The sequence below is a fragment of the Nicotiana tomentosiformis genome, chromosome 5 (genome assembly GCF_000390325.3).
Source record: "Nicotiana tomentosiformis chromosome 5, ASM39032v3, whole genome shotgun sequence".
In the NCBI taxonomy this organism is placed as follows: domain Eukaryota; kingdom Viridiplantae; phylum Streptophyta; class Magnoliopsida; order Solanales; family Solanaceae; genus Nicotiana; species Nicotiana tomentosiformis.
In genome coordinates this window covers 15,151,665-15,165,245 of record NC_090816.1, presented here as the reverse complement: position 1 = coordinate 15,165,245, position 13,581 = coordinate 15,151,665, and the positions used below count along the sequence as shown (strand labels likewise).

Below are 13,581 nucleotides of genomic sequence, written 5' to 3'. Positions count from 1 at the left end.
TGCATAGCAATGCTCTCTTTCTGTCTTGAAATCCTTTATTTGCTTGACCATTTCATTTTCCAGGGCAACCAGCTTTTTCTGTAAAATTGCTACTTCTTTGTCATATTTCTGCTTCAACTTGTGGGCTAATCTAGCATGTTCTTCTGCACTTTTGGCCAACTTTGCGTGAGCATTTAACAAGTCCTTTTCGGCCTTTGTCAAGTCAAAACCATAATCATGCACTTTCCGCCTTAGGTTGGTTATAATTTTCATACTACAATGTGGGGGGGAGGTAACCTCTTATGCCTAGGGGACACAGTGGGCATCACGTCTTCGCCTAGTGTTTCACAACTCTCGTTGATAACATTCATGAGGTTGCTAGGGAAGTCATCGGTAGGAACGTTGGGGAAGTCACATGTTACTTCAGTCATCTCTCTTTAGTTACCTGCCATGTAGATTTTTGTATGTGCAAAGAAAGGGGAAAATCTTGGGGTTTGTGAGGTTAGTGACTCACGTCAGCTGTAGATCTAAAGGAGACTAAAAATTTAACTAAGAATTCCCAACAGACGGCGCCAAACTGTTTGACCAAAAATATCAATTTTAGTTTAATCAGTTACATTTAAATGAAGGAGAGTTAATCTTAGTTAAAAATAATATCTTAAAGATATTGTTGTCGGGATTGTGGCAATTAATTATTATATTTATCCGAATGGCAATGAGTATAAGCAATAATAATGATATTCAATGATCCAAAAAGGTGAAGTATGACATTCAATAGCAATAAATGGTATTTATATAAATAAAATGTGGGAGTCACCCGTAAAGGGATGAGATCAATGGATATTCTTTCTGACAATGATTAATGATTGAAAAGCCTTTGAACATTTGGGTTATTCTTGGATCAAGTGGAAATGATAGGCAAGAATCTTGATAAAAAGGTTGTTTTTGTATATATGAAATAAGGCCAGATTCTCTCTTACGAAGTCAATGTGTTCTTTATAAATGAATATCTCATGTCCCCTATGATTGTGTCTCTTTTTAATTAAAAGGAACATGTTCCTAGAAACCCTCATGGTACAAGTGCAAAGAATATCCACTAAAATGTTCTCTTTAATGTCCTATCTTGAAACTAGCCGTTATAACTCTGTCAAGGGTATTCAGCCTCGACCTCGATCTTTGATGACTCCTTGACCTTAATTCTTGCTGACTCTTCGACTGCAACCTTCGTTGTTCCCTGAAGAGACTTACCCTAGTAGTTGTACCATTAGGGTTTCTAGGAACATGTTCTTACTCCCCCTCTTTAAAAAATAGGGTTATCAATTATCAACACACACTTTACTCTTTTGTGTGTCACATCACAGGATTTTCAATCATAAAATACACCACGAACCTGCTCGTGCACTCAAAACCCTGGCAAAAATACGTAAAATAACACCTAACTACAAAAGAATAAAATAAAAAGAAACATGGGTTGCCTCCTAAGCAACGCCTGATTTAACGTCGGGACATGACGCAGATTACCATTAATTGAAATGAATCATCTCCACAACGTGGCCATCACCAACTTTTTCCAAATAGTGCTTCACCCGGTGACCATTGACTCAGAATACCTCATCATTTTTTTTCTCCAAGTCCAATGCACCAAAGGGTGTCACACCCACGACTTCAAACGGGCCACTACATTTAGACTTTAACTTCCCGGGAAACATCCTCAACCGTGAGTTGAACAACAACACAAGGTCACCCTCTTTGAACTCTTTGTTCCAAATGTACTTGTCATGAAGATATTTTATCTTCTCTTTGTATAAGGACGAACTTGTATATATGCATGGTACCAGAACTCATCCAACTCATTCAAATGTGCAACCCGCAAGTTTGTAGCTGCATTCCAATTAAGATTCAATTTCTTCAAAGCCTGCATGTCTTTGTGCTCAACTTCCACCGGAAGATGACAAGCTTTGCCGAAAATTCAATTATATATATTCGATTAAAACTTACTATAATTGAATTAAATTGTATCAATACAACTTAATACAATTTAAGTTTTATTCAATTATATTAAGCTGTATTAATACAATTTAATTCAATTATAATAAGTTTTAATTGAATATAATTGAATTTTCAATTGATCCACTAATGAAGTATCCGAGCAAAGTACTAATAAGGTGATCAAAAATAAAACATTCAAGACTGTGTCGATTGTACACATCTTGGAGCATCTAGTCACTCATTATACCGGAGCATCTAGTCACTTAAACTGCAAGATTTGTTTTCTTATTTAGTCACCGATCAAGCATTCGAGTATGAACAATTGAGAATAAATCATCAACGCTAGTCATATGTATGTAAGTGTAAATTATCATAAATAAAATAAAATCATATACTCTATTAGAATCTATTACACATATACGGATATGAAGTGTAATTTATACGAAAGCACACATATGATTAACATTATATATAGTTGTTGTATCCAACATGCTATATATATATATATATATATATATATATATATATATATATATATATATATATATATATATATATATATATTGTAAATAACAATAATTTATAAGTGATTGACTATTTTTTACCACTAATACCGACCAAAATCGGTCGGTATATTCATAATAATTTTAAAAACTTATTTTTGTTATGGGGAGTTCTTGGAGGGAGGGAGCCGAAGGTCTATCGGAAACAGCCTCTCTATCCTAAGGTAGGGGTAAGGTCAGCGTATACACTACCATCCTAAGACCCCGCTATTGGGATTATACTAGGTTGTTGTTGTTGTATTTTTGTTATGGGAAAAAAATAGTTGAGCCTAGGCGGGAAATATTAAATCAAAATCTCCGACAGAATTCGGTCGGTATACTTGAATTTTTTTAATTAAAATTTGTTTTTTGTAGACATCGGTTGAAATTTTTTTATGTGTCAGACAAATCACTGTTTCATTATTGTGGGACCACGTTTTCCGACCGAAAGTTGGTATTTTTAGTAAAACTTTTTACTTGACTTTTGCGACCAATCTAGATATTTTCCAACCGATTTCGGTCGGTTTTCTCTTCCCACCAATTTCGGTCGGTATGGTTTGGACGGATTTTAGCAGATTTCTAGTAGTGATACGTGGTTTATAGACACGTGAATTAATTTGTTTCAAAAATAATAAATGAATTAGATAAAAATGTAAGACTTAGACTTGAAATTGAAATGAAACGATAGATATCTCAGTCCTGGGCACAGAGCTACAGGAGGTAGTAAGAACATAAATAAGCAAGAAAGTAAAGTGTTATTGAGCTTTGATAGAATATAGTATATGCTTGCCAGAAACTTCGTTGCCCTACAATAGTGGTAGAGCTCACTATTTATATTTATACCTAGGGAACAAGGTCCTAAGATCAAGCCCCGCTTTAATGAAAATTATGAGGGTCATTGAAGAATGTATAACAGTGGGCAGTGAATGCCATAATCTCTGTAACGGATCATGCACTTAATGCTATACAATATTCTTCACTGAATACTATCGGATGACATGCATTTATTTTGTCTTTATGGATATCATTCTCTCCGATGACAAGCGAGATCATTTCCTTCGCGTTTAAATGTCTTCTATCTTCGGCTCCACGTGTCTCCTTCTCACGCGATCATCAAATATGAACATATTTTACCCCATACAGTTAGTCCCCCTACTTTCCGGTGGCATAACTTTGTGTCACCGGGAAGTTGGTAGAGATACCTTTCTTGGAGATAAATTTTGACACCCTCTGAAAAGTTTCTGACGGTTGATTAGACGCACGCCTCTCCACATTTAATGCCGCGAACACGTGTCATCCCATGATACAACATCATTTTTGCCTGTTATTGAGGTAATTATTGCCACAATTTTAGCTGTCTATTCCTTTACTTATACGCATCAAGCTTTTTCATTTACACTTCATAACTCTTCAAACTTTCTCAAACTCTTATTACATAACTCGTACTTTGTCTTCAACCTTTATTTAACCTTCTTCTTGAGAGAAAACTTTCTTTCTTTTCTGATAAAAATGGCCTCTTCTTCTAGAAACCCTAGTTCCTCAAAGAACAAAGGTAAATCTGATGATGCTGCTCCTCCTACGGTGAGCACTATCATCCCAAAGAGTCTTGTCACAACTAAGGACTTCGAACAGAAGTATCATTCCGCTCAACCTCATACCTGGGCCGTTAGCGTATACCCTTCTTCCATCCGCCCTTCCAGTATTCCTGCTATGAAGGAAGACAACCATTGCCAAGATTTATACATTATCGCTCCTGATCTGGCGGAGCGGGTAACCTTACCCAAGAAAGGTTTTACGTATTTTTATACATACTTTTTCACTTTGGGGCCGTTTTCTTTGAGTGGATAACTTGATTTCATGATCATGTAGTTCTGCATCCGCTACCAGGTTTTCATATCACAAGTAAGTCCTTCTGTGTGGAGGACAGTCGCTTGTCACATGCGCTTATGCGAGGAGACGGGAGAGGAGCTAACCCTAGCTCAATTAATGAATCTTTATTCCACCAAGATATTTCGTGGGGGAATGATAAATTTCAGAAAGCGTGGCCACCATGATATGCTATCTAGCATGGATGATGATAACGACCATGGGTGGATGGAACGGTTCGTTACAGTTGCCAACAGTGACATCATTCTGGCCACTGCTATATCCTTTCTGGAATTATGGAACCGCTCTCGTAAGTTCACCATTTGTCTTTTCTTCCGTTAAAGATTTTCCTATATCGTTATTGACCCTTCTCCTTAAACTCATTTCAACAACTCGATGGAACCGGGTATGCTTCTCTTTCTTTATGACCTTCGTGTAACTCGTCTAACCTTAGCGTTTCTTCATGATCTCATCACTTTGTTTTTTAGGCCTCGGTGCTTCATCATAAAAGCTTCATTCGGTCTTAGATGGAAGTAAGCCAGCTCGAGTTCGAGATCAAGGAGAAAGTCTGGCAGAAGGACATGTACAAGGCTCTCAGCGAGCAAAAATATAAGGCCCTCAAAGACCTCCCCATTCTCCAAGATGATCTGGAAAAAGCTCAAAAGGAGGCTTCATTTGTGAAACATGAGTGTCGTACCGGTCGAGAAGGTAAGGATATTTGAGGTTAAAAATGAGAGGCTAAGCATACTAGCTAACGACACAACCTTACAGGTCAAAGAGAAGATAAACCTAATTGACCAGCTCGGGGCCGAGATGAACAAGGTCAAAGCTTCGGTCGAGGTGTTGTGGAGTAGGGTGAACCTCCTGGCCTCGGAAAAGGAGGCTGCTAAAGAGTAGTTGGCATCGGTCAAGGACCAGCTTAGGGTGATGATCGATAAGGCCGACAAGTGGTCTCGGCTAAATAACGAGCTCCGAGTACAAATAGGTTCGGCCATTTCGGAACGGGACGACCTCAGCCGGGAGTATACCGTGTTGAAGTCCAAGTTAGAGGCATATTCGGCCGATTCCTCTGAGATCGAGGAGATGCTGGCCTAATATAAAAATGACGTGGAAATAACTAAGGCCCGCTTGATAACAAAGGCCGAGTACATAAAGTGGCTATCCCAGAGGGAGACACTCGAGGAGATTCACACCCAGAGGTTTGATCTAGCGGCCGATATTGAAGAGGCCAAGAGGCTCGAGGCCGAGGCTAAAGAGATATATGAGCCCGAGGGTACTGGTACTGAATCGGGCTATGGTGAATAGTGGACGAAGATGCCTTATTTTATTTTTCGTTTTCTTTTGTACTTTTTTTTTGTTCATTTTGAGGCCGCTTTATCGCCTTTGTAAATATTTTTGCAATATATATATAAAACATTTCCCTTCGGCCATAATGAGTCTTTCACTTTTCAGTATCAATTTGCAACTCTTTATTTCAAAAATGTCATTAATGCCTTAGCATATAATTGGACATAATCTAGAGTGCTCATTCTCCCGAATCCCGGATGAGGCCTGATTTCGATAACAACTCTGAGTTTTTTAGGTTTTGAAATACCCAATAAATATGAAGACTTTAATATACTTGAATGTTTCAGTCATACACGATGATGTTTTGCCGAGGGCGACCTTTTAATGGGTTTTAATCATATGTAAGGACCTTATTTTCTTAGTACAGACTTGGACGTCTCCAAGCCGTTTTGAGTTGGCCGAAGCCTTTCATATTCGTGCCCTGCCTAATAGGCTTGGTACCTCCGGGATTCTATAGCCCGAGCTGTCCGCTTTTATTATCGGACAACAGTCCCCGATTCGGGAAGGCCCATACGCTCTAGATTTAGGATCCGTTATTTGTTCTAAGTAACTCAACGAATATATCGATGGTGAAAATGTAACGTGATAAAATATATAGGGAAAATTTCATTCATTACTTTGCATGTAGAATACATAATCGGAGGCGCATAATATTTCTGCCATGGCAAGAATGAGCTACACGGGTACGGTTTATTTGACTGTTTGACTCTTACAATGAATTCTAATAATCGAGCCTTGGATTTAATATCAAATAAGAACACCTCTTAACGATCCTAATTTAAGGCGTAATGACCCCCCAGTATTTGAGACTGGGTTTGTGAGGGCACGAAAATTGTCGGATTAGTACAGGTGGTCAGCAATTCTAGACTCAGGCCAGTATTCGAAACTAAGGTAGCACATTTTATTGTTGCCTCATTAAAAACCTTGTTGTAAAACTCACTTCGAGAAAAAATCGATCCAAGAAAAAAAGAGTACAACACGTGCTTTTAGACCTAGTTGTCAAATTTACCCTCGACCGAGTACCTGCATAAGTTAGTCCAAAGCATAACAAATTTCAAAGTAAATTGTGTCTGTACCTTAGTAGTAGTGCCGCTTTAAGTGTGCCACGTTCCAGTTGTTCGGTAGTTACACACCATTCCCTGACTCGAGCTTATAAGAGCCTTTCCCTGTTATTCCGACAACTCTATACGGACCTTCCAGTTCGGGCCAAGTTTTCCCTCGTTCGGGTTCTGGGTATGTAGAATAACTTTCCTTAATACCAAGTCCCAAACTTGCAAATGTTTAAGGTTATCCCTTCGGTTGTAATACCTCCCTATTCGTTGCTTTTGGGCAGCTAACCGAACCAGGGCGACTTCTCGCCTTTCGTTCAATAAGTCCAAACACATGGCTATGGCCTCGTCGTTTGATGTCTCAGTAGTATAATGGAACCTTAGGCTTGGTTCCCCTCACCTCGACCGGGATTAGAGCTTCCACGCCATAGAATAAAGAGAACGGGGTCGCACCGGTACTTGACTTCGAAGTCATTCGATATGCTCACAAGATTTCGGGCATGATTTGTTTCCACGTTCCCTTCGAATCGGTCAATCTCTTCTTCATGTTTTGGAGTATAGTTTTGTTTGCTCGCTCTGCTTGTCCATTCCCACTAGGGTGGTAAGGTGTAGATAAGATCTTTTTAATTTTATGGTCTTCGAGAAACTTACTTACCTTGCTGCCGACGAACTGCTTCCCGTTGTCGCAAACGATCTTGGCTGGTATCCCGAATCAGCATATTATATGATCCCGGAAGAAGTCAATGACCTCTTTCTCCCGAACCTTTTCGAAGGCCTAAGCTTCGACCCACTTGGAAAAATAATCGATCTTTGAAACTCGTTACATTTTCATACGAAGTCTTTTGCGTCCTTCTCCATCTCCTTCCAGTAGTAATCGACTCTGATCAATTTTCGAACTAGTGATTCTGCTCCCGAGTGGTTTCCAAAAGTGCCTTCGTGTACTTCTCTCATGGCGTAGTCGGTCTCCCCAGGACCCAAGAACCTAGCTAGGGGCCCTAAAAAGGATCTTTTGAACAATTTCTCTTCGACCAAGCTGAACCTAGAAGCTTTAGCACGTAGGTCTCTTGACTCCTTGGGAACCGATGGTAGTTTTCCTTTCCCCAAGAAGTCTATGTTTTTGTTTCTCCGGTTCCAAGTCAAGCTTGTCGAGTTCATCTCGACGTAGCCATCTTCTACCACCGAGTTCATCAACTGTACTACTGCTCAGGAGTCAAATTCATCGGAGTCAACTGACAATCCCAAATTGGCCAATGCATCGGCCTCGTTATTTTGATCCCGAGGTACGTGTTGTATAGTCCATTCCTTGAAATGGTGTAAGGTCACCTACAACTTATCCAAGTATCTCCGAATCTGTTCCTCTTTCACTTCAAAAGTCTCGTTGACTTGGTTCACGGCAAGGAAGGAGTCACATTTGGTCTCGATCACTTCGGCCTCAAGCTCTTAGCCAGCTCTAGACCTGCAATCATAGGTTGCTACCCGGCTTCGTTATTAGTCAGTTTTACAGTTCTAATAGACTGCCTAATTATGTTACCCGTAGTTAGTTTTAATACGATGCCCAGTCTGGACCCCATTACGCTTGAAGCACCGTCCGTGAATAGGTCCCGATCCCCGGGCTAATCCCCGAAATGAGCAATAACTCCTTCTCAACCTCGGGAACCAAGGCCAGCGTAAAGTCGGCAACAAAGTCCGCCAAATTCTGATATTTTATGGTTGTTCGAGGTTTATACTCGATATCGTGCCTGCTAATTTCTATGACCCATTTGGCCAGCCGGCCCGAGAGCTCGGGCTTATGCATGACATGCCTCAGCGGGTACGAGGTCACGGCACATATGGGGTGGCATTGAAAGTACGATTTAAATTTCCTAGAATCGCTTAATAAGGCGAGCGCTAATTTTTCTAAGTGTGATACCTTGTTTTGGCATTGCCTAGGGTCCTATTAATATAATATATAGGAAATTGCCTACTTTTTTTTTTCTCGGACCAGGACAGCACTTACCGCTACCTCGAAAACTGCCAAGTAGAGGTATAACTGTTCGTCCTCCTTCGGAGTGTGCAGCAAGGGAGGGCTCGACAGGTATCGCTTGAGGTCTTTATGAATATCACTCTCTGATGACAAGCAAGATCATTGCCTTCGGATTTGACTCTCTTTTGTCTTCGACTGCACGTGTCGCTTTCTCATGCGATCATCAAATAGAAACATATTTTACCCCATACAACAAGAAAGACCAAGATCTTTAACTTTAATAAAATGATGATACTACTTTTATTTGTCGACAAATATAATCTTAGATCACTTGTACCGACTAACTCAAACAATTGGACTCATTGTAATAATCTTCCTTGTTCTAGAACTTTATGCAGTACACAAATATAAACATTATGTTCATTATGGCATGATTGTGATAGTCAATCTCTTGGTAGAAAAGAAAGTGAAGTCCACCTACTCACTGAGAAAATAACTGGGCACAAAAGGTAATTTTGACATATGTTTCTGTTCAGTCTTTTCATAGAAGTCTGAATCATGAATTATTAATGGGTTAGGAATGTTGTATCTTTCCATTCCAAATCATTTGCTAAAGACAAAAAAATGAATGAATTCCAAGTTATTTCCTAACCACTTTTGGAACCCCCACCCCACCCCACCCCACCCCCATAATTGAGAATCGTTTTACATCATCCTTTTTTGACTTTATTGCTATAGTCAACTCTACCCCCCGATCCCACTACTTTTCTTTTGGTTGATGATAAAAGTCCAAACCCTAAAGGGGTTAGGACCAATATGTTAATTATCATGGAGTCTCTGTTAATACCTAAAAATTAAGGTATATTACCTACTACAACAAATTAACTCTTTAAATTAAATCCGTTTCCCGAACATAAGATCATCTGTGGGGAATGCTTATATCTATTTGTTTTCTTCCTTCTTTTTCTTAATTTTGTTTTCTCTTGTCTATGGTTTTCCCCTGTAGGCCATTTGAATATAGTACTAATTAAAGTGAATATCCAAAAGCTTCCAAGAAGTAAAGAAACAAAAAAGGAACAGCTAAAATGCTTAATCTTAAGTTACTTTAAGTTGGATTCTGCACTTCTTTGTTTGGTTGGTATTATAGTGCGTGATTAATCGATTATTAGCTGCGGGTTTGGAAAAACCTAATAGTCTTTGTTTAGATTCGTATTTGTATAAAAAAATTCATTAAATATATAAATATTTAATTGCGAATCTTGTAACTAAACGAGCTTTAAGTCCGATAACAAATTCAAAATTAACTCATAAACTTCAAATTCAGGCTTCACCTCTTTGCGCAATTCAGAGTTTACGATTCTTCCTCTTAGCATGTAGCAGCTTTTTGCATGATCACAAATCATTCATGGCTTGCCTTACGTATGTATTAGTAAACGAAACCAGTACTTTCATAAGAATGTGAGAAATGATGTTACTCACTATTTAATACAGTATGTTTGAAAAATATCGAAAAAGAAAAGGAAAATGAAGGGGAAAAGTAATTGAAAATTACATAACCTATAAAATCCAAGAACCAATGCATTCACATTTTTTATATACTACTGTTTTATCAGTTGTGCTTTGATTCTTTGACTCGCTATATTAATGGAAATTGTATATCCTGTCTAGGAAAACCAAAAATAGCAAGGCAAACTAGTAAAGTACAAAAAATGGAAAAAAAGTTTGTGAAAATTAAAACTCCAAGCAATTTATACCATATACTATACCTGCAGATAAAAGAGGAGCTTCTATGTGAACATTTCTAACAGTGGTTTCTCCTCCAACAGTCAAGTAACTGGCACTGGTTATTCCAGGTACTACTATTTTAAAACTTTGGAATATCTTGGAAAAAAGAGTCTTCAAGGAGAAGGTCAGGCCAGATAGAAGGTGGAGCTCCTTCATTGCTGAGTGCTCTCTCGCTATCTGGTTGAAAAAGATAGTCCGGAAGCTTCCTCTCTTCCGGTAAGCAAGATGAGACCACCATTTCTGATGAATTTTCTTTTCTTCTCTGATCATTTGTTAGCGAAGGACGAGGAGGAGAAGGAGATAGAGCAGAAGGAATCCATGGAGAAGTAGGTGATAATGTTTCTCCATTGCTCAAAACAGTAAAGTCAGTGTTTTGAGGCCGAACCTTATCTTTGTTTATTAAATTTTGGAAACTACAAGAGGTTTGTAATTCAGGCAAATGTGAAAAAGGGATTAAATCTTGAGCTTGAAGACTTGAATTAGGTGAGGAAATTAAGTGATTTTCCATATGGTTGTTAGTGCCTAAGAATTGGCTATCTTTCAATGAAGAAAGTGAATTTAAAAGATTGTAAGCTTCAATATCTTGGATAGAAGTATTGAAACTGATGTTATTGTGAGTTTGGAGGAGATTTTGCAAGTACTGATGTTCCATCAACTCCTTCAAATTTGCCAAAGCTATAAGATGTTGTAAGCTGTTAAAAATATCAGTTCGAGGTCTGTGAGTCATTGGATCATACCCCATCTGAATTAACTTCTTCTTTAAATGAGTATTCCAGAAGTTCTTGATTTCATTATCAGTTCGCCCTGGTAGATGAGTTGCAATTGCAGACCACCTTGAACAAGATAAAAAGATAAAGAGTTTAACTTCTATACTTTAACGTAAAAGAAACTTTACAATATTAAGTCACCTAAGTAATTCTTTATATATAGATAATCGTATATAAAAAGTTAGAATAGTAACTTGAAAACTAAGACATGAAATGTTATCTGCTACAATAGGTTAAAATACATTGGTATTAAAAATTTAGTTTTACGCTATTAATGCATATGAGTTAAATCCGATAACGAAATATTCAAATTTTCAAGCCATAGCCAAATTTATTGAAGAAAGTGAAATAATTACTTGTTGCCAAGGACAGCATGGAGATTGAGAATTGTTTGTTCCTCTTCTTGAGAAAACTTGCCTCTTTTAATATCAGGCCTAAGATAATTAGTCCAACGCAATCTGCAACTCTTTCCACATCTATTAAGACCTGAGCATGCAACATCAAAAAAAAATATTATTTCTTTAAATTATATGTGACCAGGAGGTCACGGGCTCGAACCGTGAAAACAGCGGCCTCTTGCAGAAATGCAGTATAAGGCCACGTACAATAAACCCTTGTGGTCCGGCCCTTCCCCGGACCTCGTACATTGCGGGAGCTTAGTGCACCGAGCTGCCATTTTTAATCACATGAGAAAGAATTCTGGAATCAAAAATTCATGTTGTAAATTGTGTATATACCTGCAAGTTTAGGGAGGGCTCTCCAGCTGCCATGGCCATGTTTATTGATATAATTGGTGAGTTTTTGATCTTCTTCAGGAGTCCAAGGTCCTTTCTTTAGACCATTTTCCTCACAGCAAGGAGACCTTCCCATTTTCTAATTATAGTTTAATTACCCTCTGATTTGGTTGCCTCCTTCAACTCCTACTAAATATAACTACTCAAAGTTGAAATGCTGATTACTGTTATATATAATACTCTTTGCCTTTGTCCTAATGTTGTACTGTGTATCAGTGGAACATGACTTACGTGGGAGCTTATTATTTGTTTATACATTTACTGAAATGTCATTCATAACCCTCTGCTACATATTTCTGTTTGGATTCAAGTGACTTAAGTTGTATACACACTGTAAACAATGTTTACCTACACTATAAGTCTAATTTAACATGTTACAGCAAATTACTATATGTACTAGCTAGGCTATTATGTTTATTATAACAATTTACCTATAATTATGTTGTAAGTAACGTACTATTAAAAAAAAAAAAGAAATTAACGACGGATAAATTCTGTAGTTAAATAGATAATTCGCCGCTAATCATTAGTGATGGAGTTCGTAGCCAATTCCAGTTTTTTTTAATAGTATGTAATATATTATTTACATTGTGGAGTTTATAGAATGTAATTAGCTTGTTCTATAGACTCCATATATGAGCTCCTTATAATCCAACAATTCCCAGGCATAAAATTAACTACAATTATCTGGGACTCATGCACAGCTTTCTACCCACCGAAGGCGGAGTTAGAGTGGGTTTTCTATGTTTTAAGTTTTAACCGTATCTATTGCTTTCGACTCGAACGATGTATACATATGAAAAATAATTGTTTACCCTTAAAAATGAGTAACAATTAAATTTGTACGCGGTTTAAAGGATACATGATTTAATTCAATACGAATGATCTGAGAACATCAAATAATTTGACTAAAGAGAGAATGAACGATCAAACCAAACGTAATGGAACAATCAAGCTTGGTCTGAAGTTGAACACTGAAATTCGGCCTCGCTTGAACCCTCGATATGGGCTCAAATGCAATTAAAGAAGAGAGTAACTCAAAAACACTTTTAATAATAGCTAGACAACAAAAATAAACTTTTATTGCTTTGATATGCGTGTCAATAGTGCGTTAGAATGAAAAGCATTCTCCCATTTATATAGTAGGAGAATTTCAATCCTAGTACAAGTCTAAATAAGGCAAAAATCTTCTTTTTCCGGTAAATATCGATCTGCAGTTGATACCGGATGGAATTTGTGCAGTAATATCCGGTTGAGGCCGAATATTACGGCTCCCTACTTGTCATTCTCGACCATTTACTTTTTCCCGTAGTCTCGAAACTGTACTTGGCCCAGATCCATTGTTTAACCGTATCTGATCCCAGATACATTGTTCATCCCTCCCGAACTCCGACAGGAGGGACCCTTCGGCTTCGCTTGAAATTACATTGGACTGTGCTTCCCTCTCGTGTCTCTATTAGGGAATCAGGGGTAACATTGTCCCTGATTTTACCCGTACAT

General features: G+C 38.1%; 1 protein-coding gene across 1 annotated transcript; it reads right to left on the bottom strand.

Moving 5' to 3' along the window:
* Nucleotides 1-10,255: 10,255 nt before the first annotated feature.
* LOC104101073 (transcription factor MYB92-like) lies at nucleotides 10,256-12,200 on the bottom strand. The gene is made up of 3 exons (XM_009608486.4): nucleotides 12,025-12,200; nucleotides 11,644-11,773; nucleotides 10,256-11,353 (listed from the first exon to the last, which is right to left on the bottom strand). The coding sequence occupies exons 1-3, from the start codon at nucleotides 12,155-12,157 to the stop codon at nucleotides 10,600-10,602; spliced, it is 1,017 nt and encodes a 338-aa protein (XP_009606781.1). The 5' UTR covers nucleotides 12,158-12,200; the 3' UTR covers nucleotides 10,256-10,599.
* Between the last annotated feature and the right edge of the window lie 1,381 nt (nucleotides 12,201-13,581).